The sequence below is a fragment of the Balearica regulorum genome, chromosome 26 (assembly GCF_011004875.1).
Source record: "Balearica regulorum gibbericeps isolate bBalReg1 chromosome 26, bBalReg1.pri, whole genome shotgun sequence".
In the NCBI taxonomy this organism is placed as follows: Eukaryota; Metazoa; Chordata; class Aves; order Gruiformes; family Gruidae; genus Balearica; species Balearica regulorum.
In genome coordinates, this window is record NC_046209.1 from 2,314,014 (window position 1) to 2,341,369 (window position 27,356).

The 27,356-nt window shown below is 63.1% G+C and overlaps 3 protein-coding genes across 3 annotated transcripts; 1 reads left to right on the top strand and 2 right to left on the bottom strand.

Annotated features, from left to right (window-relative positions):
- Positions 1-1,469: 1,469 nt before the first annotated feature.
- CCDC124 (coiled-coil domain containing 124) lies at positions 1,470-11,573 on the bottom strand. The gene is made up of 5 exons (XM_075776749.1): positions 11,357-11,573; positions 9,832-10,003; positions 2,725-2,911; positions 2,224-2,338; positions 1,470-1,894 (listed from the first exon to the last, which is right to left on the bottom strand). The coding sequence occupies exons 2-5, from the start codon at positions 9,988-9,990 to the stop codon at positions 1,690-1,692; spliced, it is 666 nt and encodes a 221-aa protein (XP_075632864.1). The 5' UTR covers positions 9,991-10,003; positions 11,357-11,573; the 3' UTR covers positions 1,470-1,689.
- A 415-nt stretch (positions 11,574-11,988) lies between these two features.
- SLC5A5 (solute carrier family 5 member 5) lies at positions 11,989-16,829 on the bottom strand. The gene is made up of 14 exons (XM_075776748.1): positions 16,354-16,829; positions 16,184-16,249; positions 15,809-15,860; positions 15,619-15,686; positions 15,390-15,544; positions 15,131-15,271; positions 14,493-14,622; positions 14,227-14,315; positions 13,986-14,098; positions 13,724-13,794; positions 13,387-13,473; positions 13,094-13,299; positions 12,316-12,419; positions 11,989-12,221 (listed from the first exon to the last, which is right to left on the bottom strand). The coding sequence occupies exons 1-14, from the start codon at positions 16,642-16,644 to the stop codon at positions 11,989-11,991; spliced, it is 1,806 nt and encodes a 601-aa protein (XP_075632863.1). The 5' UTR covers positions 16,645-16,829.
- Positions 16,830-18,394: 1,565 nt separating this feature from the next.
- On the top strand, positions 18,395-27,195 carry JAK3 (Janus kinase 3). The gene is made up of 25 exons (XM_075776744.1): positions 18,395-18,502; positions 18,706-18,824; positions 19,208-19,420; positions 19,529-19,652; positions 19,778-19,889; positions 20,530-20,675; positions 20,781-21,063; positions 21,158-21,280; positions 21,366-21,523; positions 21,770-21,881; positions 22,142-22,328; positions 22,699-22,820; positions 22,929-23,060; positions 23,144-23,228; positions 23,322-23,455; positions 23,933-24,065; positions 24,169-24,320; positions 24,963-25,113; positions 25,187-25,326; positions 25,604-25,793; positions 25,921-26,045; positions 26,213-26,385; positions 26,470-26,587; positions 26,681-26,791; positions 26,872-27,195. Exons 1-25 carry the CDS (start codon positions 18,435-18,437, stop codon positions 26,986-26,988), a joined length of 3,528 nt encoding a protein of 1,175 aa, XP_075632859.1. The 5' UTR covers positions 18,395-18,434; the 3' UTR covers positions 26,989-27,195.
- Positions 27,196-27,356: the final 161 nt, after the last annotated feature.

Genomic DNA, 27,356 nt, shown 5'->3' on the forward strand with positions numbered 1-27,356 from the left:
AGCCCTCCCCACCCCCCCCCAGCCTTTATTCCTTCAACAAATTAACAGGATTTGGGGTTGTTTTTTTAATTTTTAATTGGGTTCAAACACAACAAACTTCTCACAGAAAGGGGAGACACGGGGTGCATTCCTCCCTGGCTTTACCGGCTGGGCACGGGGGAGTGTGTGTGCGGGGGGGGGGACACAGTGGCAGGGGCTGACCCAGCTCCTTCAACCTGCAAGCAGGGTGGGGAGAACCCCAAAACAGCATCGCCTCCTCAACCCCCCCCCCCCTCACCCCCAAAGTGCAAACGCCCCTGCTACCCTCCCTGCCTGCTCGCAGGCACACGCTGCCCGTCACCCTCTTTGTTTAGTGCCATCAGATGAAACCCCGGCGGGATGCCAAACCAGCCGCGAGCTGCTCTGGGTTTGGCAGCCCCGGTTACACGCACAGGTAAGCACCGACGGTGACGGAGCTGCTGCCCGGTCAAGGGTTTAGACCTTAGGAAGGAATTTCACTCCCAAAGGAGAGAAGAGATGGGAAGGGGAAAGGGAAGAGAGGAAAACCCGGTGGCTGCTCAAAGCGAGGGGCAGGACTCTGCCATGGCTGCGGGGCGAAGCCTCTCCAGCCCTCCCAAGGGAGCTCACCGATTTCTTCTGGCCTGGGCCAGCGGACAGACCGTGGGGCTGCGGCCGAGGGGAGCAGAGGCGGCACAGCCAGGCCAGTGCCTTCGGTCCAGCGGCGGGGGAAGCTGCTGAGCCCGACAGTCTCGTGTCCCCTTCCACGGGCCCACAGGGCACCTTCTTGCCTAAGCCCAGGAGCAGGCGGGGAAAGAAGCAATGGGAGAGGCAGCAGCTCCCCTTCCTGGGGCGGTTGTTGGGTAGCGTGGGGTTGCAGCCCCTCCAGGAACCCTCCTGTCCCACCAGCAGTGTGTAAGGCTCTGGGCAAGGCCACCAGGAAAGTCACACAGAGAAGTCCGGCACCAGTGTCCTGCGCAGACAAGGCAGGAACCACGCTGCGCTGTTATTTCTTGTATTGAAGACGGAAGTTTATTTTCTCTCTTCCCCACAACAGAGCTTCTGCTCCCATTGGGGTTCCTCCTCCCTGTCTAATGCACCGTTGAGATCAGGAGGCGAGAGGTGGCCGGCAGCAGGCAGGGCCAACAGCGATCCCAGTCTGGAATCTCTCTGGGGACATCCCAGCACCGAGGACGACACGAGGGCAGGCGCCTTCCTCGTGACAGATGCAAAAATTCACCCTGCGGAGCACGAGGGTGCGGCACAGCCACAGTAGAGACAGGGATGAACGCAGGTCCGGGCTGTGAGGGGGTTAATGCACGGTGCTAGCCAGCATCCCCCATCTCAGCAGGCAGCTCTGACATCACACCTCACAAACTGCTGCCCGTGCTGAAGGTCTGGAAGCGAGTTAGTAGCTTTTTTGTAAGGTAACAACTGAATTTGGAAGCATGAAGGTAGTGTTAGTCTGTCTGGGTTGCTCTGTACCAGCTGCCTGCAGAGGGGTGAGCACATCGGGAGGGACAGGCCATCTTCACCTCGTGCTTATCTTAAATCCAAGAACAGAGAAAGACAGAAAGTGGGGACAGGGAAAGGAAACAAAAGGAGAGGAGGTTTCTTGTGTCTCTTATTTTCATCCAAGCAGAGCCCTGTGGCTCCAGCCCACTGTCCGTGGGGGACGATCAGCTCTAAGTTCTACTTTTGGCTGTTGTAAGCTTTGTGCCTCTGGTTCATGGGGTTTTCTGGCGACTTCATCCACTCCTTCTTGAGGAGCTGCTTGAGCTGGGACAGGCGCATGTTGGGGTTCTCTTGCTTCAGGCGTGGCAGATTGACCTCTTCAAAAGCCGTGAAGGCAGCTTTCATCCGGCGCTCGGGGTGCCGGTCCAGATCATTGGCAACACTGCCGGGAGGGAATTCGGAGAGAGACACGTATCAGAGACACCTCCCTGCAGGCACCAGCCGCTCTGATCCCCTGTCAGCGCAACCAAGTGCGCACGGAATAACTTGGGTGATAAAGCAGAAAAACCCCGTGATACTTCCCCTACCCACTTGAAATACTCTCCACAGAACAACAGGGCAGGGGACGTGCCCTGTTCTTGCTGTCAAGACAGAAAGTCGTAGCCAAAGCGCAGAAAGAAGCCAGTTCTGGGGAAGGGAGTGCCTGCAAGAACCTCTCATAAAGAAGGTGACACCTTCAAAGGAGAGCACTGCTATGATATGGCCACGTACCTGAGGACAGCAATGGCATCTTCAATCGTCCTGGCCTCCACCGATCCTTCCTCCAGTACCCTTCTGTTGATGTTCTCTTCCAAGGGAACCTCCAAGTGAGTCTTCTCCTTCTCCACTGCACAGGGAGGGGGGCGAAAGGGAGCACCGTTAACATCAAATCTGTCCTGTGCAGAACCCTCAGAAGAGGCACAGTCTTTTCCAAAGCACTCTGAAGAAAGTGCTGAGAAAACTCAGGCAGAGTTCAGTCCCAGTCCTGGAAGGTAAGAGTGCCTGCTCCGCAGCTCTGTTTCTCCACCTCAAGGTGATGGGAGGTTTCTTTTTTTCCCCCCATTTGGCTGTTAGACACAGCCACGGCAAAGCACGCAGCACACAATAGCTGCAGGCAGCTCTTGCTTTCCAAACGCCTTGTCCTTTAGCGATAGTAGGTGAAGAAGGAACAGCCCCCCTTCCCGCTCCCCAGCCCCCCATGGCTCCCTGGGCCTTTCTACGGCACCACCAAACCTGTATCTGCATTCTCCTTCTGCTGCTGCTCTTTTCTGATCGTCTCCTCGATCTGGGCCCTGGTGACTTTGCCCGGAGTGACTTGCTTGGGTGACTTCCCTTTCAGCTTGGAGTCTTCCTCCTCCAGCAGGCGCTGCAGCTCCTTCTTGCGCTCCAGCTGCTCCAGCCGCCGCTTCTCCCTCTCTTCCTGCAAGGGAGAAAGGACCAGGTCACCTCTACCCTTATCCTCCGCAGCAGCAGAGGCAGAGGGATCAAACTCTCCCTTACGGGAGCAGGGAACCCCACTTGGGCAGGAACAGGCACCTCACTTCTGTAGCTAACGCAGCGCTGACCTCACCGTATCAGAAGAGACATTGACTGGTTCCCCCGGCCTGACCTCCAGCCAGACAGCGATAACCTGGCCCATCCTTTCAGAATAATAATTTCCCCCGTCTCTGCCGCGTCTGCAACCATGTGCTGGCTTCCCGTGATGTCAGCACTGCGAAACGCAACCCCGTTGTCGAGAAGGAGTGGGAGGTACCAGCCAGGACCTGCTGACAATCAGATTAAGTTTTCCACTTTAATTTTAATAAGTGGTTGGAGGTTGAAAGTTCAGCAGTTGTTCGAGACAAGCCAGTCAAGAGGCTGAATTTGTCCTCAGGTTTGGCTCACGGTCTTCCTAAGAGCCAGGGCAGGCGGTGAGACCCAATCCAACAAGCAATGCAGCTCTTGTAGTAACTATAAAGTGCTCCAGAAGGAGTTTAAGAGCCACTTTGCCCTCCAAAGCCCAGGGAAGAGGGTGACAAGACCAGGCAACAGGCCCTGAGGGGCTTTCAGCACTTGGACTTCGAGTTTATTTTTTTTCCCCTCCCCAAACCTGTAAGGTCTGGCAAAAAGAAAGAACCAACAAGGAAACATCTCTGTCTGGGGCAGCGTCACATGCTGCAAAGCAGTTTGTATTTAGGTTAGTTACACGGACACTTAATTGCGGCTCTCATCCATTATTCACAGCGATGGCACAAGGAACTGATCGAGCATTAACGGAACGGGTTTACTTGAAGGCAGTTGTGCAGCAAAACCACCTCAGCAGTAACGCAACCTGCCGGCTTCAGCGGTGTTTAAGGAGTAGGAGCAGAATTACATACGTTGGGGTAGGGCCCACTCCGAAGACGGTAAGCAAGGCTGGGCTATGAAACAAAACAACAACAAAACCCCAAAAAACCCAACCCCAAAACATTAAGTCGCTCCACGGCTCAAGAGTTTAAAGAAAAACCCATCAAAACACAGAATCAAAGCCCACAAATGCTGAATCAAAACACGCCCTCAGGCTGCTGCCGCTTCTGTCAAGCGCGGCCAGGACCAGGCCTTTCAACCCGGCTGGGAAGGGAAGGGAAGGGAAGGGAAGGGAAGGGAAGGGAAGGGAAGGGAAGGGAAGGGAAGGGAAGGGAAGGGAAGGGAAGGGAAGGGAAGGGAAGGGAAGGGAAGGGAAGGGAAGCCTCGCCTAGCTCCACTCCAAGCAGCTGGGGCCAAGGATGGGAAAAAACCCATTAGAGGGATGAAGCCTTTATTACAACTGGCAGTCTTCAAATTCTTGGTCATTAAGCGCTTAGTGCCAGTGCCTTGAGACACAATGCCCCGGCAACCGGACTGTGCATGATTTCAAAGTGCAAACTCATTTATTTAAGACGTCGGCTTTCCCTGCCCGCTGCTTTCCTGTCAGGCCTCTCCTTCTTCTAGTAAAGGTTGAGTAAACAAATGTACTCAGTCTCCCAGATTAGGAGGGATTTTGGCCACTGCTGCAACAGGAAGGCTGTTACGAGAGGAAGGGGAAGACTGTCTTTCCTCCCCTAAAAAATTTATACACAGGGCTATACCTGAGCAACTGTGGTGCTTTGCCCACCCTCAGCACAGCTCCGGGTGGGATCTCTGGCTCAGTCACCAGACTCTGCTTGAGCATCAGGTGGTTTTAAGGAAGAATGCAGGAGAAATCCCCGAACTGGAGAGATTAATGTGCCAAAACAGGAGGGCCACAGAAATCACTGGAGGTCCAGCAGTCAGAGAGAGTAAGCCATTTAATTAGATGCAAAGCATGTGCAAGAGAAGCAGCGTGCCTAGAACGTGGGCTGGTGCAAAGAAAGGGTCCCCACACGGCTCGTCCCATCCCTGGAGCTCGGGGGTGACTGGACAAGGTAACCCCGAGAGGGTGCTGGCACGGCGAGCACCTCAGCAAGGCTGCAGGCACAGCTGTGGCCTGAATAATTCAGGAGACAGATAACAAGGGATACACAAGTACTAATGACCTAAGGGAAGGGAGCAAGATATTTTGGAACAGAAATGTTATTTATAGTTAGAGAAGATTATCTTTTACCCCTGCTTATTACAGAAAGGGAACTGTCCTACAAGGCAGCTAGCTCAGCAGCCTCACACCACGCAGCCCCAGCTGGGCCGACGACAGTCCGACAGAGCAGAAATCCAAGGATAACGCTCTGCTGCCGTTAGCCCCTTTCCAACAAAACTCCAAAGAGGACACACCCACTTAGCAAAGGGGAAACAGAGGCACAAGCAGGGTGCAGGGCCTTCCTCCTGCACCACGTGCTGCAGGGGACCTCCAGTTACTCCTCTCCCCCAGCTGCCGGGGTAAGCTACTCCCTGCTCTCTGGCATTTACAATTGAGTTTCTATTTGTGGAAAGTAAATAAGCCGGCACTGTTACTAATTTGTCACAAGACCCGCAAGATCTACACGCTCAGGTTTCCCCAGCGGCCTGTCACGTTCGGGTCTGCTCTGCACCTTCTGCAGGGTTCAAAAGCAGCAGCTCCGAGCCGCCTGCTTGCTGATCCCAAAGCCCGAGGGGCCTGAAGCTGTCATTTTTGAAGACTTTTCTCAGGTTGGGCCAAAAGAAACTAATCCTTTATGAATCAGCTTAAATGTCCTGATGAAAGAGAGGCTTGGATTTGTCTAAGTGAAGCGTACTGCAAAGCTATTAGAAAACTGGAAAGGAAATGAATAATCTTCTCCCTCGACATTGCTGCACTCTGCAGGGCGCTAGGAGGAGCAGGGGGTGAGATTTCTTTAGCTGGACCCTTCCGTTGCCAAGGATTTGTGTGTTAAAACCCAAGTTTCCAGCTTTGCGGAGAACTACCTGAGCAAGGAACAATTCATTAGCTTTCAGAACAGCTTCCTCTTAGCGTGACGCCCCGAGGAAGGTGGGAGAACGTGTTGCCAGCCTGGCGAAGCACGCCGCTTCTTGGATGGCGGAAGGGCAAAGGAATGCAAAAAAAAAAAAAAAATGACGCAGTCAAGAAAGTGAGTGGGGCAAAACCAACCTGGAGTACGTCTAAGTGCTCACTGGGCTCTCTGAGGTACACAGAGCTTTGAGATGGGATCAAACGGGCTCCTTGCGTTGCGGAGCAACGCAAGGAGCCCGTTTGATCCCGTCTCAAAGCATGTCAAAGCAAGCATGGAAGGGATACCGGAGCCTGAGGAAGTTGGTTCTGGGGTCTAAACCCCGTGCCGGCATCGTCAGGTCTCTCTCCATTACACCTCCGCTCGTTCGAGCCATCAGATTTCAGTATCACATACCCGGTACCATGCAGACGTTCTCCAAAGAGGGAAGAACAGTCATTTGACCTGTCTTGCGTTTTATCTGAGTAAGAGCTGGTGCTCACAGCTGAGTAATTCTGCACTGAATCAGAGGAGAGGAGGAAGAGAAAGTCACCACTTGCCTGCCTACAATACCACTGCAGCTGGGACCTGTTGGTACACGAACCTGCCGGCCCGCACCCCGTGATCGAGGCTAACGGGAACAAGAAAGGCATAAAACTCGCACCGAAAAAAGTCATTGCTCCCTCGTGCGCTATCTCTGCTCTTCTAGCACAAGCACTTGCCCTGCATTTAACTTGAATCTTTCCCCAGACCCTTCGCGTACAAGTATAAAGTGTCTCCTCGCTCCCAGACCATCTGCGCGCCCTCCCATTGCCGCCGAGCGAAGCCACGGGAGAGAACTCCGCAGGACGGTGCTGCCGATGCCAGGAGACACCGGGCAGAGAGAAGGGTGCCAAGGGGCTTTGAGCCGCTGCTGAACGAGGAGGAACTGCTTTCCTGGCACACAGGCACTCACGGAGTCCAGGCAAAACACAGCCTGAACGGGGAAAAGGGCTTGTCCTCCCTCAGCCAGACAGCCCCAGAAGGACTTTTTGAAGGAGACTGAGAATTCGTCTGCGTCCTTCCAGCGGACATCTCAGCTCCAGCAGCGGTCCCAGCCAGCGAGATCTTCCTGCACGTACCTGCAAGGCACAAAGCGGCTAAACCCAAGGTCACCAGAGAAAAGAAGGTCTGACTCTGGCTGCGAGACCTCTGCCCTTGACAGATGCTCCGCTGGTCCCTTCTTCCCGTAACACTCCAGCCGATTTAATGGTTTGTCACCCTTCCAAGCCTGCCCGCAGCTTCCCCCAGGATGCACACACGTCCGCGGCTGTTTTACCACCAGACACACTTTAGCTAATTGCATGGAGAAAACCACACTGTGATCAGGCTGGTGAGGAGGGCCGCGCTCTGAGCTGCGGCATAACTTCGCATGGGAAGGGACAGAAAGGATGAAAACACCCAAATGTTAAAAGAAAAATGGTTACCTAGGTAAAACTCTGAGTCTTCCAGCAAGAAGGATGTAGATTTTGTGCTCTCCAGGGGAAGGTAACAAGCTATGACTTGTGCTGAAGTGCCAGAGGAGGAACACACACACTGCAGGCTGGTGATATTAGCTCAGATGTTCCTTTATGCATCACGGAGCCACCAAATGAGTGTCATCCTCTGTCAGCAGAGATCAGCTCCGAAGGTCGCTCTCAGAGCGGGGGCGGCGTTTAAAGAAACCCCAAAACGCAGCAAAAGCAAACAACAGGACAGTCGTCTGGTGACAGCGAATCTCACGACAGCAGGCACCGCATTTTGAACATTAAGCTTCCCTACGCCCAAATATTAATGCTGACGTGCGTTGCTGCCCCGTCAGCGAGATCCCCAGATCACCAGGCAGAGCCACCAAACCCCGGAACACAGAGCTCTGCGCTCTCATTTATTTCACCGCGGTTCCGGTGATCATCTACGGGCAAAAAAAAGGGATTAAAAGGGGTGTGCAGGGTTCGGTCTCAGCACGTCCTGAAGGCTTTCAGCCACTCCTGCCTGCTGGCGGTGCAGGAATTCAGAGGTGCTGCGCGGGTGCGCTGCAACGCCATTAACGTGTTACTGCCATCGCCCGGAAAGCCGGGGAAGAGCTGGGAAGAGCCGTTCAGCGCTGACTGCGAGGTGCTGAGAACATCCTCCTACACGCACCGCCATCCCCTCCTCCGGGTGCTGTAGCTGAGAGCGACACGAGTCCCTCCTGCAGCATATGGCCGTGGACAGCAGCGCTATTTCCACACCAGCACCACCCGCGAAACAGCTACTTCTCTGGGGAAGTTTGGTTTCTGTCCTCTCTAGGATGGGAAGTCATTTACAATCTTAGTCACACATCCCTTCCCTGCCGGGAGGTGACAAGGCACAGGCAGCTTCTTCCATTCTCCGTGGGGATATTCCCGCACTGGAGAAGCGGCTAAGGAAGGTTTCGCTGATTTATTTTCCCCCAGCAACCCACTCGCCCCTATCTGCTGGCCACTTGCTCACCTACACAAAACCCCAGCCTTTGCGTAGGTTGTGGCAGCGCCTGCGCGAGGGTCCAGCAGCAGAAAGAGCCCCTGCGTGGGTACAGATACGACTCGGAGTCCTTCTGGCAGGACAGCTCCCTGTCTGAGCGGAGATTTTTTTTGCTGCTGTGAGCTGCAAGATCCCCAGGGGAGCTTGTGGGAAGCAAATGCACTGCAAAACCCACAGCATCCAGGTGAAATTCAGACCTAGAGACTACGGGAAAGGGGCTGGCTGAGGTGCCGAGTGGAAACCGCCTCACTGGTTTCTCTAAAACCCGGTCTGAGGCTCTGGGATAGAGTAACTGGTTTTCCAGTTTGCAATTCCAGACTCCCAGGTTCCTTCCCTGCAGGAGCCTGTTTTGGAAGCCCAGTCAAATAGGTCACTGTTGGCCAAGTCTTAAGTAGAGCAATAATAAGTCCTTGTTCCAGGAAGTAATTAGGCAGCATTACAGGATCGTGAGGGTGAACAGCACACAGGACTCCAAATTCCAAACGTCAAGACACATATTAGGGGTGAACTCACGCAGACGTACACAGCACACGGCAGCCAAGGTCACAGGGACACGCTGGCGTCCTGCCTGCCCGGCCAGTGTGCTCAAGTAGCGCCACACAAAGTTCAGTAAGCGCCGAACTCAGAGAGCAGCACAAACCCAGTAACCCCACAAATCCCATTTATGTCGTCAACAGAAGCCCTGTCTGGTTAGCGTGAGGGTAAAGAAATAATTTCAGAAGAGGCAGCTAAGTTATCACCAGCAATCCTTTCTAGAAAAATCCACACCAGCAGAACATAGATTTGTCTAACGCTGATGTAGGACAACGTCAAAAATCAAATAACCCAGAAATGAGCAGTAAAGTGCTCTGTTTATTGAGCAACGAGGCAAATGCACACCCAGGGCAGAGCAAGCTGGTAAGAGCAAACCAGAGAGAATCTTCTGAGAGACACACGTCCTGATGTGTGGCACACCAAGTTAGGGAGGACAAAAAAAGGCTTTGTAACCCTTAATCCTGCTCATTTCTTTTTCCTTATATAAAAAAAAAGAAAAAAAAAATCGAAGAAAAGTTAAGAAAGAAAAAGGAAGGAAAAAAAGGTAAAGAACTGCTTGGTCAAAAATCAAGCCCTACAGCCGAGTCCCTGATCTTTCACTTAATTCAATTTTAAATGATTCCAGCAATAAAGCTTTTACTGCCTCCCTCGGGAAGCCAGCTCTAAGATCCACCAGATTTCTCAATTACACATCAAAACTTACGCTGACTCCTACACTAGGTTTCTTTTAGCTTCCAGAGAAGCCACTAGTTCCAGCTCTTCTGCCCGTAACTAAGCACAGGACAATGTGTGGAGAGACAACGGGGGGGGGGCAGAGGAGGAGAAGTGACGCTTTCTGAGCAACCCTGGATCTCACAGGCTCAGCAAAGGACCGGCTAGAAGATACCCTTCTACCTGACTAGCCATTCACCTTCCTTTGTTCCTTCCTCATCACGTGTTTGTCTTCATCCTTCCAGTAGGCATCTTCCAGCTCCTGCTGACGTTTGGCATCGGCTGCTGCCTTTGCCTCAGCTTTCCTTGCGCGGGCAGCAGCCGACTTGGTATTTTCACCTTGGAACTTCTTGGGCATCACTCAAGGTGCTCTGAGGAGAAGAAAAGAGGTTCAGATCCTTGCCCTGGACGGGATCTTGGGTTCACCATCACCCCAGGAAGCAGGAACAGCTGGAGCTCACACCACAAAAACCCCCTTTTCTCATTGCCTCATACTATTTCGAGATCCTGGGCAGACAAAGAACGAGCAATCTCTCAGCTCACCCAGGAGGAACTCTGCTCACTCCACCCCAGGACAGTCCCTCCCATGCCGCAACGACACGACAAATCGGGCTGTTGGGTTCCTGGTACCGAGTCAAAATCACCATGGCCCTGCAAACCAAAACGCTCTCTGCTGCTGAGTCAAAATGAAGCTGGGTGCTGTCGTTCTGCGCCGGCAGGCTCCGAGGGGAATTCACTGCTGCCAGCAGAACAGGATGAAGCAGCACAAACGCTGTATCACACCCCCTGACTGTACAGAAACGCAGCCCCGTGGCCCTGTGGAACTTGGATAAACGACCGCACAGACGTGCCGTATCAATTCGCCCTACACCGTCATGGCAGGAAAAGTCCTAAAAGCCAGGCGCAACAGAAGCCTCAGAATTAACTAGGCAGGAAGAAAGGGCCTTCTCCTCAGCACGCTGCCCAGGCAGACACCACATTCTGGGTCTTAAACCTTCACTTTTAGGGGCAAACAACTATTTGCTAAACAAACCAAGAAACAAGAGAGGGGGGCTGATGCTCAGGGCCGGCTGCTTGAGTCCCAAGCTTTTCAAAGCCTGGGCTGGATTAAATCCCTTCTCCTCCCCGATACGTGCTCTGACCCTTCTTGAGGAGCTCGACCTGGGCCGGGCCGCGGGACAGCACCACGCCGGGTGGGAGGGGCAGGGATCGCCCACCCCAGGGGCAGCTCCCACGGCCGTCAGGGCCCAGCCCCGCTCCGGGTCCCGCACCCAGAGCCAGCCCCTGCCCCGAGCTGCCCACCCAGGGGCCGGCTGTCACCTGCCCGGGCCGAACCCCTCCCCTGGGCAGGGTAAGCAGAGCCCTGCTCCGGGCCGGCATCCCCAGCCCCGAACCTCGCCTTGGGGCCCTGCACAGCTCCCCCCCCGCCCGGCACCCCCAGCCCTCCCCTCCCACAACGGGGCCCCCCCGGCTGTTCCCCCCGTTTGCTCAGGGAAAAGACAGCTCCGCTCCCCCCCCCCGCACCCCTCCAGCCCCGCACCCCTCCGCCCCCCGCCCTCCCCCAGGGCCCAGGCCTGCCCCCCCCTTCCCCCTTCCCTCCCCCCCAGGCCTCGCCGCCCCGTCCTTCCCAGCCCTTCCCCTCCCTCCGGGTTCCCTCCGCACCCCCGTCCCGCCCCCTCAGGCCGGCCCCGAGGCCTGGACCCGCCGCCCGGGCCCGCTCCTACCCGGTCCCCGCCGCTCCGGCCGTCGCGCCCCTTGCGCGTCACCGGTGCGCGCGGTCGCTCCCGCGGGAGGGGCGGGGCGGGGAGGGGCGAGGGACTCCGGCGGTTCGTCAGGGGTCGCATCCCGCGGCCGCCATCTTTGCTGAGGGCACGGCCTGCTCTCGCCGGAGAGCGGCGGGCCGGACGGCAGCCCCCGCCCACGGCAGCGCCCACGGCGAGGCGAGCAGGTCGGGGGAGAAGCCACAACTCTGCCCGCCTGCCCTGCCCTGCCCTGCCCGGCACAAAGATGGCGGCGCGGCCGAGCGGCTCCTGCGGGCGGGGCCCGTTGTTACCCGGGTGGGCGTGCTTCAGCGGGGCCTGGCCCGTTGTTATACGGCTGGGGCGGGGCCCATTGTCACCTGGGGGGGCGGCGCTTACCAGGGCAGGGCCCACCGCCATGGGCGCAGCAGGACCCCCCCATCCCCATGTGTCCCCCCCCCCCCCCGTTTGACGCCCCCTGCACCCCGCCCCATCTCCGCAGGGCCCCCCCAAGCACAGGCTGCTCCAGGGGATCGGCTCCTCCTTTATTGGGGACCCCGGGACGGGGACGTGCACCCCCCACCCCACGGCCCACCCATTCCCCCCCCCCCGGCGCCCTACACGTGGGTCTCCTGCAGCAGCAGGTCCGTGGCGGTGCCGGGCTCGGGGGGGGCCCGGGGGGGGCCGCCCTCCCCGTCCGGCCTCCCCGGCAGCGCCCAGGGGGCTTCGGCCTTGCCCGGGGGCTCTTCCCTGGGGGTCTTGGCGCCCGGGGGACGCACCAAGGCCGTCGTCTGCTTGGCGATGTCCCACCACAGCACGCCCGGCGGCAGCCGCGTCCGCCTGGTCAGCCCTGCCGGAAAGGGGGGGCCGTGGGGAGGGGCTGGGGGGGCGTGGGGGAGACCCCGGCACTGGGTCACGTCCCCCCGCCCGGCCCCCAGCCTCACCTGGCAGGGAGCTGAGCAGAACCCCCCCCACCACGGTGGTGAGGGTCCCCAGCGCCCCGTAGTACAGGTAGGAGATGGCGTAGAAGTCACCCACGATGGCCGGCCTGCGAGGGAGGGGTCAGGGACCACAGAGACAGCGGTGTGACATCACAGTGAGCGAGGGAAGCAGCGCGACGTCACAGGGAACGAGGGAAGCGGCGTGACGCCGCAAGGAACAGGGAACGTGGTGTGATGTCTCAAGGAACGGGGAAAGCGATGTGATGTCACAGTGAACAGGGAAAGTGCTATGACATCACAAGGAACAAGGAAAGTAGTGTGACATCACAGTGAACAGGGAAAGTGCTATGACATCACAAGGAACAAGGAAAGTAGTGTGACATCACAGTGAACAAGGGAAGCAGTGTGAAGTCACAAGGAACAAGGAAAGTGCTATGACATCACAAGGAACAGGGAAAGTGGTGTGACATCACAAGAAAAAAGGAAAGCAGTGTGACATCACAGTGAATAAGGAAAGTGGTGTGACATCACAAGGAACAAGGAAAGTGGTGTGACGTCACAGTGAACAAGGGAAAGCAGTGTGACGTCACAAGGCACAAGGAAAGTGCTATGACATCACAGCGAACAAGGAAAGCGATATGTGACATCACAAGGCACAAGGAAAGTGCTATGACATCGCAGTGAGCAGGGAAACTGGTGTGACATCACACAAGGACAGCAGTGTGACCTCAGAGGAAGCCACCTGCGCCTCCAGGACCGCCCCCCCAGCCGCCCCCCTCACCGGGCCGGGGCCGGGGGCTCCTCGCGGGGGGGCAGGGGTCCCAGGAGCACGGTGCGGTTGGCGCCAGCGGTGCGGTTGTAGAGCGGGCAGAGGGCCCCGGCGGCGGGCAGCACCCCCATGGCGGCGGCGCTGGGCGGGTAGAGGGTGCCCCCCACGGCCACCCAGCAGGAGAGGGCGAGGCCGGCGGCCAGGCCCCCCAGCACGCCCTGCGGCGGAGGAGAGGGGTCTGCCCGGCCCTGGAGCGGGCTGCAGCGGGACCCCCGCAGCCCCCCCCCGCGCCCCCCCGGACTCACGGCCGTGCTGCACATCGGCAGGAACATGCCCAGGACGAAGGCCCCCAGCAGCGGGCCGCTGATCACCCCCATGACGGTGAAGGAGCCCTGGAAGGGGGACGGAGAGCTCGGCCCCACCGCCCCGGCACGGGGGCTGCGGGGGGCTCAGAGGAGGAGGAGGAGGAGGGTGCCTGGCTCGGCCCCAGACCCCCCGGCCGGCTCGAGGGCTCTCCGGCAGCCGGCGGTGCATGGCCGGGTCCCGCTCGGCCGGGCAGAGCCAGTGGGCAAGTAGGGGGGGAGGCAGTGGGGTGACCGGTTCTCCGAGGCACCGGATCCGGCTGTGCAGCGCGGGGCTGACCTGCAGCACGCCGCCGCCCAGCAGCGAGGCCAGAGCTGCCACCGTGATGCACGAGGTGCCGTAGATGAGCGCTGCGGGGCAGACGGGAAAGGCTCAGCAGCACGGCAGGGCACGGCGTGGCACGGCACAGGGTAGAGGCGGCGTGGCACGGCACGGCGTGGCACCATGCAGCGCACCGTGGCGTGGCACAAAACAGTGCAGTGCGGGATGGGGGAGCGTGGCACGGCACGGCACGGCACGGCACAGCCGTGTCCCCACTCACACAGCCCCTTGGAGACGAGGGTCAGCCGCCGCGGTGACAGCGTGGGCAGCCTGGGCTTGACGAGGTCCTCGACGGTGACAGCCGCCATGGCGTTGATGCTGGTGGAGGCCGTGCTGGGGCGCGAGCATGTGGCAGCGCTCAGCCCCGACGCCGGCAGCCTGCAGGGGGGTGCGGGGAGGGGAAGCCCCCTTCCACGGGGAGGTTTGGGGTCCCCTTGGAGCCAGGGGTACCCCATCCTCACCTGAGCGTCCCACTGTAGGCACAAGCCAGGAACAGCCCCGGCACCCCCGGGGACGTCTCGAAGATGTCGAGGACCAGATAGGGCATGTACTGCGGGGGAGGCGGCTGCATCGGGGGGGGGGGCAGGACCCTGGGGGACCCCAACCCCCTGCACTGGGGCTGAGCCGGGGCCCCGGGGGTGGGTCCGGCCCCTCCGACCCTCTCGCCCTTCCACCTCGCTGCCTTCAATTTGGCACTCAAGAGGGCAGAGCCGGCGGGGGCCAGTACCTGGTCGGGGGCCGAGATGTAGCCGGCGAGGAGGGGATCGCAGTCCTTGTACAGCGCAAACATCACAAGGCCACAGGCCACCGCGCTGGAGACGATGCAGAAGAGCCCCACTTGATTCACCAGCAGCGCCCTGCGAGCACAGAGCGGGAGCACACCCGGCTGAGCAAGGGGGCAGGGGCCGTGCAAGGGGGCAAGATCCGTGCAAGGATGCAGGGGCCGTGCAAGGGTCTGTGCAGGGGTGCAAGGTCCGTGCGAGAGTGCACAGACCGTGCAGGAGTGCAGTGCCCGTGCAAGGGTGCAAGGTCCGTGCAGCCGTGTAGAGTCTGTGCAAGGATGCAGGGGTCATGAAGGGACCGTGCAGGGTCCATGCAAGGGGCCAAGGGTCTGTGCAGGGTCCGTGCATGGGTGCAGGGTCCGTGGATGGGTGCAGGGTCCGTGCAAGGGTGCAGGGTTCCTGCAGGGTCCGTGCATGGTCCGTACAGGGATGCCAGGTTCATGCCGGGGTGCAGGGTTCACGCAGGGGTGCAGGTGACAGGCTGGCGTGCAGCCATCCCCCCACCCAGAGCAGCCCCTCGCCCCCGGTGCGCCGTCCCATGCAGAGCGGGATCCAGGCGATGCCCGCGGCCCCGTGGACTCACATCCTGGCCTCCCTCTCGGTCCTGCAGGCCACGTAGCGCTGGACCTGGGCCTGGTTGACGCCGTACATGGAGAGCCAGACCAGCGTGCCGCCCAGCAGGAAGGTCCAGACCGTGTACCGGCTCCGTGGGTCTGGGTTGAAGCTGAGCACAGCGGCACGCCGTCGGGGTGGGGGGGCTGAGCCGGGGCCAGCACCGGCCCCCCAGCACCCCGGGGCGGGGGGGAGCAGGGGTCAGCACACGGCGGGGTGGGGGCACTCACTCGCCAAGGTTCACCCTGGAGCCGTTGGTGGCAATGGCCAGCACCCTGGCGGGACCCCCCACCAGCAGCAACCCCCGGATGATGATGGCGATGAAGCCGGAGAGCATCACAACGACCTGGAAGACGTCTGTCCAGATGACAGCCTTCATCCCGCCCTGTGCCAGAGTGAGCCATGGGTGAGCTCCGGGGACCCCCGGGGACCCCCGGGACCCCCCGCTCCCACACTGACTATGGTGGTGTAGAAGGTGCAGATGACTCCGGTGGAGAGCAGGGACGCCCAGATGTCCAGACCGGTCACTGAAGGAGAAGGAAGGTGCTGAGCAGAGCCCCAGACGACGTCTGGGGTGGGACAGGACTGAGGTGTCCCCAGTGCAGTGACAGGGACGCGACGGGGAGCAGCTCCCACGTCCCCACTGCACCTTGGTTGAGGATCAGGGCGGGGGCGTAGATGACGATCCCCGTGTACAGCATCTGCGGGAAGAAGGGGGGGTCAGCGCCCCGGCCCCCCCCCACCCCACAGGCGTGGGGCAGGTGACGGCTGCACCGGCGGGGACGGGGACGCAGGGGGCCGGTGCGGCCCGAGCTCAGCGCTGGGAAAACACTGGGGTTTTCATTCAAAACAGGGCTCCCGCCGGGCGTTGTTTGCTTTGAGTCACGGAAAACACAAGCACGGGAACAAGGGCTCTTCCCGGGGGTTCAGGGCAGCGCCGGCACGGCCGGATCCGAGCCCCCCCCCCCCGCCGGGTGCCGCGGCCCCACCGTCCCCATCCCACCCGTGCACCGCGGACACTCACCGTGGCCACCACATACTGCACGGTCCCGCACAGCCGGACGCTCCTGCTGAACCGACGCTCCAGGTACTGGGGACAAGGACGAGGGAGCGTGTCGGGGCTGTGCGGGGCACCCCGGGGGCTGCTGCTCCGGGGCAGGATGTGTCCCCCTGCCCCCACCACCCCATGCCCACCTCGTAGGTGCTGGTGAGCCCCAGGCGGTAGAAGACGGGGAGGAAGAGCTGGGCGGTGAGCAGCGTGTTGAGCAGCTGCCCCAAGCACATCCAGAGGAATTTGGCTCCGTAGCGGTACGCCTCCGCCGGCACCCCCAGCACCTGGATGGCCGACATGAAGCTGGCCGACAGCGAGAGCCCCACGGGTAGCGCCGACATCCGTCGTCCCCCAGTGAAAAAATCCTCCGAGGTTTTCTGGCCGCCTTTAGCGAGGCCGTGGAAGAGCCCGATGCCGGTGGAGACGAGCAGCATCAGCCCGAAGACGCCGTAGTCCCAGAGGCTGAAGGTGAGCCGCTCCGGCACCCACACCTCCAGGCTCCCCGTGGGGGCCAGCGTGGTGGCTGCAGCGAGGGGGGAACCCCCGGCCGGTGACCTGCGAGTGGATGGGGACACGGCACGGGGACACGGCACGCACGGCTGGGCCAGGGCACGGTGGCACCGGCGCATCCAAGAGCAGCGAGAGTGGAAGGGGAGAAAACTCGGTGCTATTATCAACCGATGTTCGACGTGCGGCTAAAAAAAAGGACCAAGCACGGAGTGGGGAGCGTGGCTGCCGCCCCGTCCCATCCCATCCCGTTCCATCCCGTCCCGTCCCATCCCGTCCCCGTCCCCGGGAAGGTCCGTGCCGAGCAGCCAGGCGGGTGTTTGGCTGCACAGGGCGAAATCCCAAGGTGCAGAAGGGGACTGCCCGAGCTCAGCAAGGGAATCGTCCCGAATACCTCCCGGATCGGTGCACGCAGGGAGCGGAGAGCGGCAGCGCCTGGTCCAGCTGCTCCGGAGGACACCGGGCACCGGCTCCGTGGCTCCAGGGAAGTGTTGGCACCTGAAGGATGCGGCCGGGATGGAGCGATCCCCCCACCCTGCCAGCACAAACAGGGAGGGGCAGAGCTGCTGCCGGAGCCAAATTTATCTCCAGCCGAGGGGACAAAACAAACCAAAGCTAAACCTTTACCCAGAAAAAAAAATGCAGCTTGTTTGCAGGCAGCTGCCTGCAGGTCGGCAAGGACCCGGTGCTGAGGCCGGGAGGAGGAGAGCGGGGGGCTGCCCGGTGGTCCCTGGGGACGCGGGGAGCTCGGCAGGTCGGAGGAGGCTGCTGCGACGTCCTCGACGGGCGTTGAGGCGGCGGCGGGAGGAGCGGGGCCGTGGCGAGGGGCCTCCCGTGCCTCCAGCTCCTCCAGCCCGCGGGAGGCAGGTTCAGGCCGGCGGGGAGGGACCCTCGGCGGGGCGGACGGAGCCGTCGGGAGCCTCATCCATAACCCCTTCCCTCCCGCATGCCCCGGCACCGGCTAACCCCGGGCCACCCTGCAGCACGGCACCCTCTGCCTCGCCGGGAGCCGGCCGCTCATCCCGGGGAGCGCGGGGCCGGCGGGATGGCTCTGGCCGTTGGGATACGTGGCACCCGGTGCACGGGGCTGGACGGCTTCCTCATTCCTCGGCACAAACGCTGCTTTGTCTCTCCCGGCCCCCGGCCAGGTTTGTCCCATGGGGATTCCCCCCGTCCCGTCCCGAACCCCGACGACGAGCCTGGGGTTGGGACCGGGGAAGAGCCCTGACATGGGGACAGAGCCGCCACAGGGGCACCGTCCCCGTCGAGGCATCACCGTGGGGCAAACGAGGGTCCCTGGTCCCCGGGGTCTGGCTCCAGCCCTGGTGGCCTTGTCCCCAACGCCCGTCCCCGGGGCAGGGCAGGACAGGAGCCCTCCTTCTCCACCTTCGCCTCTTTGCCGAGCCGGTTAGAGCGGCAGAAATGGGAAAAAACAACGAAAGGCAGCTGCTGGGCCCGGCCACATCCGTCGGCGGGTGTGTGCCACGCCACACGGCACCAGGCCCGGGCACACGCCCAGCCCTGCGGCAGCCCCGAAGGCCCCGGCGGCACCCTGGGGCTGGGCTGGCCGGGGTGGGAGTGGGGCGAAGGGGCTGAGCCCGTCCCGGCGGGGCTGTGAGTGGGGCAGGGAGGGTCCCAGCAACGGGGTGCAGGGGAGGGCAGGGGTGTGCGAGCAGCACCCAGCCCCGTGCCCCGTGGGGACAGGACGGGGACTGGGATGCCCCTGGCAGAGCATCGCCCATCCCTGCGGTACCCACGGCACCTAGAGGCGGCAGGATCAGCAAGGTGCCCAATGGGGTGCCCAGCCCCAAGTGGGGTGCCCGGGGCTCCCTGCCCCTTCACTACCCGGCTGGTCCCTGCACCCTGGGGTGGCTCCTTTCTGCCCTCACCCCGTACCCCCTCCCTCACCAGGAAGCCACCCGCCGCGGAGGCTGCGGGCAGGAAGGAAGTCACCAAGGGGACTTTTTGACTCTCTCCTTCGCTTGCAGCCTCCGAGCAGCCGCCTACGCAGGACAGGAACCCCGACCCGGTGGCACAGCCCTGCCCGGGACCCGCTCCCTGGGGCTGGAGCACACGAGCGCTGGCGAGGCCGCTGGCACGGCAGCAGGTACCGCACCGGCACCGGGGGCTTGGCGGGGTCTGGCCAGCCCAGGCGGGCACGGGGATGGGGCCGAATCCTCCCTGCCCACGCCTGGGAGCGATGCAGGGCATGGGCCGGCTGGCGAGGAGGAGAGGCGGTGCGACGGGCTGGGGAGGGTGGGAGAAAGGGCTGTGTGCCTCAGTTTCCCCTTCATCCTTCTCAGGACGGGCTCACCCTGGTCCTGGAGATGCTGCAGGCTTGGCCGCGGGGTTTTACCCTGGGAGGGGGGAGGATGATGAGGAAGATGCGTGGGGAAGGGCACGCACGGGGCAAGGTCCTGCCCCACACAGGGGGGGGACGGTGCAGCCACTGGGGACCGTGCCACCAGCTGAGCCCCCTCATCCTTGCAGCGCCCGCCATGGCCTCGCTGGCCGAGGACACCCCACTGATCAGGAAGCGCTCCTGCAGCCTCTCCTCCACCGAGACCGGCACCCTCCAGGTGTACCTGTACCACCAGGCATCCACCCTGCACACCCCCCCCGGCACCACCGCCGGCATCCTCACCTTCACCTTTGGCGAGTACACGGCCGAGGAGCTGTGCGTCCGTGCCGCCAAAGCCTGCGGTGAGCATCATCCCCCAGCGCCGGTGGGCTCAGGGCAGCGGCCGTGGGCTCGGGGTACCAGCCGTACCCGTCCTTGGCCGGGGGGTCACAGCGCTGCTCCGTCCCCAGGCGTGCTGCCCGTCTGCCACCCGCTCTTTGCCCTGGCCACCGAGGATCTCAGCTGCTGGTTCCCCCCCAACCACCTCTTCACCGTCGATGACTCCCACAGCCAGGTCGTGGTGTACAGGATCAGGTACAGCCTGCGGGGACGCGGCCGGCCCAGCCCCAGCCCGGCTCCCTGGGGAGTCTCTGATGGCTGATATGGGCTGTACGCTGTGCGGGATGCGGCGCTGAGCCCCGCTCCGTTCTCCCATTCAGGTTCTTTTTCCCCAACTGGTGTGGGCTGGGACAGTCCCACCGCTTCCAGCTGCTGAATGACCGGGTCAGCCCCATCCTGGACTACCCTGTCATCGATTACCTTTTTGCCCAGGTGAGCCCCTCCAGGCTGATGTCCCTGTCCCCAACACCTGGGGCCGCAGGGCAAGGTCCCATGTGGCTCCTCAGACGTGTGGGATATGTGAAGCTCGGTGTAGTGATGCCCGTTGCCGCCCTGGGCCGTGCCGCCCTCCTCCTCCTCCTCCAGCACCCATCGGCCCCTAGCCATGATGCCTGCGGGACGTGGGTCCTCCCACCCAGCTTGGCTTGGAGCTGCTTGTGGGCATCCCACACTGGGCACGGGGCACCCCAGTTTGCTGAGGTGGGGGTCACTGTGTCCCCCGGGTGATGCACGCCCCAGGGACCGAGCCAGCTCCGCTGCCCCCCGGGGCAGCAGCAAGAAACCAGAGCCCGGGGCGGGACGTGACTCACGTGGGCAGCGGGGCACAGGGCTGGAGTCACCCCACCACCCCACAGCCAGCCCAGCAGAACGGGGGGGGGGGTCAGCAGGGGCCACCCTGGCAGCTCCCGTTAGCTGAGGGGGGGACGATACCTGCCACGGCCTCGTGCGCGGAGGGGTCTTGGGGCTCATCGGGTGTCCTGGCTGCAGCACCCCTGGGCAGGAGATGGACCCGGTGTGGGGAGCGGGGTGTTGGCACGGAGAGCCCCCCACCCATCCCCTCCACCCCCCCCAGTCCCGCAGTGATTTCATCGGGGGACGCGTGGCCGTGGCGCTGAGCCTGCCCACGCAGGAGGAGTGCCTGAGCCTGGCCGTGCTGGACATGCTGCGCATCGCCAAGGAGAAGCGACAGAGCCCCGACGAGGTCTTCAGCCATGTCAGGTGAGCCAGGGGGCTGCGGGGACAGCCTGGCACCCGTCGGGACAGCCCGGTGTCCCTGGGGACAGCCTGGTACCCACCACTACCTCACCTCCCTGTCCCTGTCAGCTACAAGTCCTGCATCCCCGAGCCGCTGCGGTGCCAGATCCAGCAGCACAGCTTCCTCACCCGCAAGCGCATCCGCCGCCACTTCAGCAAATCCCTGCGGAAGATCGGGGGCTGCCAGACGGACGGGTGTTACCTGAAGCTCAAGTACCTGCTGGACCTGGAGCGGCTGCAGCGGCGCTGGGCGGAGGAGAGTTTCGTCGTGCGCTCGCCCGGCTCCGCCGCGGACATCGCCATCCACGTGGCTGGCGATAGCGGCATCTCCTGGAGCTGCTGCGGCTCCGAGGTGCGGGCGGGTGGCCGCGCCGGCGGGGGGGTGTCCAGTGGCGGGATGGATGTGGGGGGGCATAGAGACCATGCCCGGTTGTGTCCCCCCACAGAGCCGCCAGCACTTCTGCGACTTCCCCGACATCGTCGACATCAGCATCAAGCAGGCGAGCCGGGAGGGCGGCCCCGTGGAGAACCGTGTCGTCACCCTCACCAAGACGGACAACCGGGTGTTGGTGAGCCGGGGGGGGGGTGTGGGGGGAGCCTCGGTGGGGTGGGGGGGTCAGTGTGGGGCTGACCCCCCCGTCCCGTCTCACCCAGGAGGTGGAGTTCCCCACGCTGCGGGAAGCCCGCTCCTTCGTGGCTCTCATCGACGGCTACTACCGCCTGACCGCGGACACCCACCACTACTTCTGCAAGGAGGTGGCCCCCCCCCGGCTCCTGGAGGACATGGAGAACCAGTGCCACGGGCCCATCAGGTGGGTGCCGGGGACACCCCCCTCACCACCCCCAACCCACGGGCGATGGGGGAAGAAATCACTTGGGTTGGAGCCGCAAGAGCGGTGAGCACCGGTCCCCATCCTGCTCGCTGGGCTGGTGATGCTCAGGCCACCCTGTTGCCTGCTGGGTTTTGGGAGACCGTGGTGGAGGGGTGAGCAGTGGGGGTCGCCAGGGTGTCCCCGAGGGGGACCACACCGTGCCCAACCCAGCCCTGCTGTTCGCAGCTCTGAGTTTGCGGTGAACAAGCTGAAGGTGGCCGGGAGCCACCCGGGGCTGTACCTGCTGCGCCGGAGCCCACAGGACTTCGACAGCTACCTGCTGACCGTCTGCGCCGAGGTGAGACCGGCACCGGCACCGGCACCGGCTGGGGACTGGGGTGCCGGCACCGTGCAGCATTGCGCGGGGTCCCGTGCCGGGTGCTGCGGGTGTCGCCGGGAGCAGGGAGGGAAACGCCGGGCTGGACCCGGTGCTCGCAGGGCCGGTGCCATCGGCGCCGCTGCCCACGCTGCGGGCACCCCGGGGCAGGAGGCGCTCGGGGCGGAGGGGGGGCTCCTGGGGGGGACCCCGCGCCGCTGAGCCCCGCTCTCGCCCCGCAGACCGGCTCTGGCCAGGACTACAAGCGCTGCCTGATCCGCAGGGACGAGGATGGGAACTTCTGGCTCTCGGGGGTGCCCCGGCGGTTCTGCAGCCTGCGGGAGCTGCTGGACACCTACGGGTGCTGCGGGCTGCAGGCAGAGGGTGTCCGCATGCGCCTGGCTGCCTGCTGCCCGCCCCTGCCTAAAGGTGACGCCGCCGCGCCGGGGCGGGGACGGGGCAGGGCTCGCGGCAGTGTGACGTCACAGAGCAGGCTGCGTGACGTCAGAGAGCAGGTTGTGTCATCATAGAGCTGGCTGGGTGACATCATAAAGCAGGCTGTGTCATCACGGAGCGGGCTGTGTGAGGTCACAGAGCCGGCCGTGTGACATCACAAAGCAGGCCGTGTGGCATCACAGAGCAAGCTGTATCACCATAGAGTGGGCTGCATGACATCACAGAGCAGACTGTGACGTCATGGGGCTGGCTGTGTGACGTCGCAGCGTGGGCACAGCCTGTCCCAGCTGCCCCTCACGGCCGTGTGTGTGTGTGTGTGTGTGTGTGTGTGTGCCCCCCCCAGAGAAGTCCAACCTGCTGATCGTGCGGAGCGGCTGCCCCCGGGCCCCCAGCTCCCCCACCGCCCCCCGCCGCGGCCTCAGCCAGATGATGTTCCACAAGATCGACGCCCAGAGCCTCACGCGGGTACCTGGGGGGGGGGGGCCGGGGCACTGGTGGGATGGGGTGGGTGGGCTGGGACCCCCCCCTGCCATGGGCTGGGACCCCCCCCACAGCGTTCCCGTCTCGTGGCAGGGCGAGAGCCTGGGCCAGGGCTCCTTCACCCAGATCTACAAGGGCATCAAGCGGGACCAGGAGGAGGACGGGTACTACCAGACCGAGGTGGTGCTCAAGGTCATGGACGGCAGCCACCGCAACTGCTCTGAGGTGAGGCGGGAGCAGCCCCCCAACCTGGCACCGGGGGGATCCCCGCAGCTCCCCCCCCTGAGCCAGCCTCTCCCCGCTCCCAGTCCTTCCTGGAGGCAGCCAGCATCATGAGCCAGCTCTCCCACAAGCACCTGGTCCTGCTGCACGGCGTCAGCCTCGGGAAGGACAGTGAGTGCCCGTCCCCCTCGCCGTGCACCGCCGTGCCACGGCCGCGCTGCCGGGAGGAGACATGCCAGGCCCGCCCGTGCCGTATCCCCGCAGGTATCATGGTGCAGGAGTACGTCAGGTACGGGCCCCTGGACCTCTACCTGAAGAAGAACCAAGGCGAGGGCAAGGTGACGACGAGCTGGAAGCTGCAGGTGGCCAAGCAGCTGGCGTACGCCCTCAACTACCTGGTGAGCCGGTTGCTGGCACAGCACCGAGCATCAGTGTCCCGCGGTCCACGTGTCCTGCAGCTCCTGCGTGTCAGCGTCCCACAGCTCTCCCACGTCCTCATCCCACGGCTCCCACGCATCTGTGTCCGGCAGCTCCAATGCGTCCGCGTTCTGTGGCTCCTGCGTCTCTGCGTCCCTCAGCACCTCTGAATCCGTGTCCACGGCTCCCACATAGCCATGTCCCACAGCCCCCACGTATCCATGTCCCATGACTCCCGTGTATCCATGTCCCACAGTCCCCACGTATCCATGTCCCACAGCCCCCATGTATCCGTGTCCCACAGCTCCCACCTATCCGTGTCCCACAGCCCCCACCTATCCGTGTCCCACGACTCCCATGCATCCCTGTCAGCTCACCCCGGCTGGCACCGGCTCTGCCCCACACATGGGGCTGCCCCACGGGCCCGGGCTGTGCTGACGGTCCTGGTCCCTCTCCAGGAGGACAAGAGAATCACCCACGGCAACGTCTCGGCTAAGAAGGTGCTGCTGACCCGGGAGGGGGACCCGAGCAGCCCCCCCTTCATCAAGCTCAACGACCCCGGCGTCAGCGTCACCATCCTGGCTAAGGAGAGTAAGTGCCTGGGCTGGCCCAGCGTGCCGGGCAGGGGGGATGGCGGGGGGCGGTGGCAGGGCCCCCCCGGCGGTGCTGAGCAGGGCTGTCCCCCTCTTCCCAGTGCTGGTGGAGCGCATCCCCTGGGTGGCCCCCGAGTGCCTCAGTGACCCCAAGAGCCTGGCGCTGCCGGCTGACAAGTGGAGCTTCGGGGTGACCCTCTGGGAGATCTTCAGTGGTGGCAACATGCCGCTGAGCCTGCTGGAGCCCCAGAAGGTGAGGCTGCCCCGTCCCGCTGCACCCTGATCCCCCCCGCCCCATCCTGCTGCACCCCGACCCCCCTGCCCTGTCCTGCTGCACCCCGACCCCCCTGCCCCGTCCTGCTGCACCCCGAACCCTCTGCCCCATCCTGCTGCACCCTGACCCCCCTGCCCCATCCTGCCCCTTCCTGCTGCACCCCGAATCCCTGGCCCCATCCTGCTGCACCCCAAACCCTCTGCCCCATCCTGCCACACCCCAAACCTCCTGCCCCATCCTGCTGCACCCCGACCCCCCTGCCCCATCCTGCTGCACGTGCTGCCCATCTCCCCCCCGATTTCTCTGCCGGCCAGAGGCTCTGGTGACGCAGGTCACACTGGAAAAGGGGCATCGCTGGGGGGACATGGGCACCCTGGGGTTTGCAGGGCTCCAGAGCACCCCCCCGGTGTACAGCAGAGGTGGCCGTGGGGCCCCGTGCTGCGGGGATGGGCAGTAACCAACCTCCCCCAGCCTAAAATCCCGCAGCCTTTGGGTGATGCTCAGGGCAAGGGGGTTGCAAAGCTTGGTGTGGAGCGTGGGGGCTGTTCGGGGTCTGCCTGGGGGGGGGCATGGGGCCGGGCACCCCGCAGCCAGCCTGAGCACCCTCTCCTGCCCCCACAGAAGCTGGATTTCTACCAGAACAGCCTCCAGCTCCCCGCACCGAAGTGGACAGAGCTGGCCACGCTCATCGCGCAGTGCATGGACTACCAGCCCTGCCGCCGGCCCTGCTTCCGCGCCCTCATCCGGGACCTCAACAGCCTCATCACCTCCGGTGGGCCCCAGGACTGGGGGGGGACGACGGGCTCTGCACCCCCCCGGTGCCCTCACCGCCTGCCTCCCCCCAGATTACGAGCTGCTCTCGGACCTGTCGTCCACCAACGTGACACTCCGGGACAGCTTCTGGGGGTACGAGCCCCTCGCCATGGGCCAGGACCCCACGCACTTCGAGGAGCGGCACCTCAAGTACATCTCGCTGCTGGGCAAGGTGAGGGGGGGGGCAGAGGGGGCTCCGTCCCACACACGTGTGCAAGGCTCAGTGCACGAGCGTCCTGCAACCCCGCCCTCATACCCGCATCTGGGACACGAAACGTCCCCTGCTCACCGGGGGGATGCTTTGCCCTGCAAAGCTGAGGAACGCTTGGTTTGTGCCCCGTGCGTGGGATCTGGGGGGGGCACCAGGCCCTGGGAACACGGTGAGGATCTCTGGGTCCCCCCCAAGGCACCCCAGCATCCCACATCCCCTCCCGGCTCTCCCCGGCCAGGGCAACTTTGGGAGCGTGGAGCTGTGCCGCTACGACCCGCTGGGCGACAGCACGGGCGAGCTGGTGGCGGTGAAGAAGCTGCAGCAGGATTCAGCCAAGGAGCTGCAGGATTTCGAGAGGGAGATCCAGATCCTGCACTCGCTGCAGCACGACTTCATTGTCCAGTACCGGGGCGTGTGCTACAGCCGGGGTGAGCACGGCGTGGGGCAGGGAGCGGGCAGGGAGCGGGCAGGGAACGGGCAGGGCTCCCGGCAGTGATGCTGCCTGCACCCGGCTCTGCCCGCATCCCGGCCGGCAGGTGATGGATCTGCGCGCAGGGCGGCGCGGGCTGCGGCTGGTGATGGAGTACCTGCCCAACGGCTGCCTGCGGGACTACCTGCAGAAGAACCAGCCCCGCCTGGACCACAGGACCCTGCTCCTTTACGCCTGGCAGATCTGCAAGGTGGGACCCCGGGGGCCGGTGGCCAAGGGGGTCCTGCTCTCCTGCGGGGGGGGACGGATGGGGACGGAGCAATGCCGCAGCTCAGCCAGGGGTCTCGGTCCGGCTGGGATGAGCCCCTGGGGATGCTGCCGGGTCCCGGCCCCAGCGAGCGGCTGCATCTCGCACAGGGTATGGAGTACCTGGGGGTGCAGCGCTGCGTGCACCGGGACCTGGCCAGCAGGAACATCCTGGTGGAGAGCGAGACCCACGTCAAGATCGGGGATTTCGGGCTGGCCAAGCTGCTGCCGCAGGACAAGGACTATTACGTGGTGCGGGAGCCTGGCCAGAGCCCCGTCTTCTGGTGAGGGTGGCACTGGGGTTGGGGGGGACGACACGGGGCTGCCGTCCCAGCCGGATCCGGTGCTCAGCACCATCCCGCTGGCAGGTACGCACCCGAGTCCCTGGCAGACAACATCTTCTCACGGGCATCTGACATTTGGAGCTTCGGGGTGCTCCTCTACGAGCTCTTCACCTACAGCAACAAGAGCAAGAGCCCCTCGGAGGTGAGACCCCCCCCTCCCCAGGGCTGGGGTCCCTCTGCCCACACCTTTGGGACGAGCCCCCCCTCCACGCTGACGGTACCCCCATGCCTGCAGGAGTTCCTCCGCATGATGGGCACCGAGAAGATGGCACAGATCATCTGCCATTTGCTGGAGCTCCTGAAGGACAACCGGCGTCTCCCGGTGCCGGCCGGTTGCCCGGTGGAGGTAAGAGCCCTGCCCAGGCTGGTGGGGGGGCTCCTGGGGGCCACCCAGCTTCCCCTGACGGCCCCGTCCCTCGTCCCCAGGTCTACACGCTGATGCTGAGCTGCTGGGCCTTCACCCCCAGTGCCAGACCCACCTTCGGGGAGCTGGCCCCCAAGATCGAGGCGCTGCGGGATGGACGGAGCAAAGCCCACGGGTAGCCCCCCCCCCCCCCCCAACCCCAGCCGCCCTCCCAAGCTGGGACCCCAGGGTTGCTGCTGCAGCCCCCAGCCACCCACCTCCCTCCCCATCCCCAGGCGGTGACAGACAGACGGACACACGGACACGGTGATGCTTCGACAGCGGCGGGGCCAGTGGAGGGGCGGACGCGGCCCCCATCACTTCCCACCATGCAATGTCCCCCCGCATCCCCCCGGACACGGGCACCGCGCACCTCCCTGCCTGCAGCGGGCAGGACCCACCCCCCCGCCCCGATGCCACTTGTCTCTTACCCCACGTCTGCCTGTCGCTGCCCCCACCACGGTGGGATTCGGCCGTTTTCTAGTAAAGTTTGGTAAATTTGGCAGCT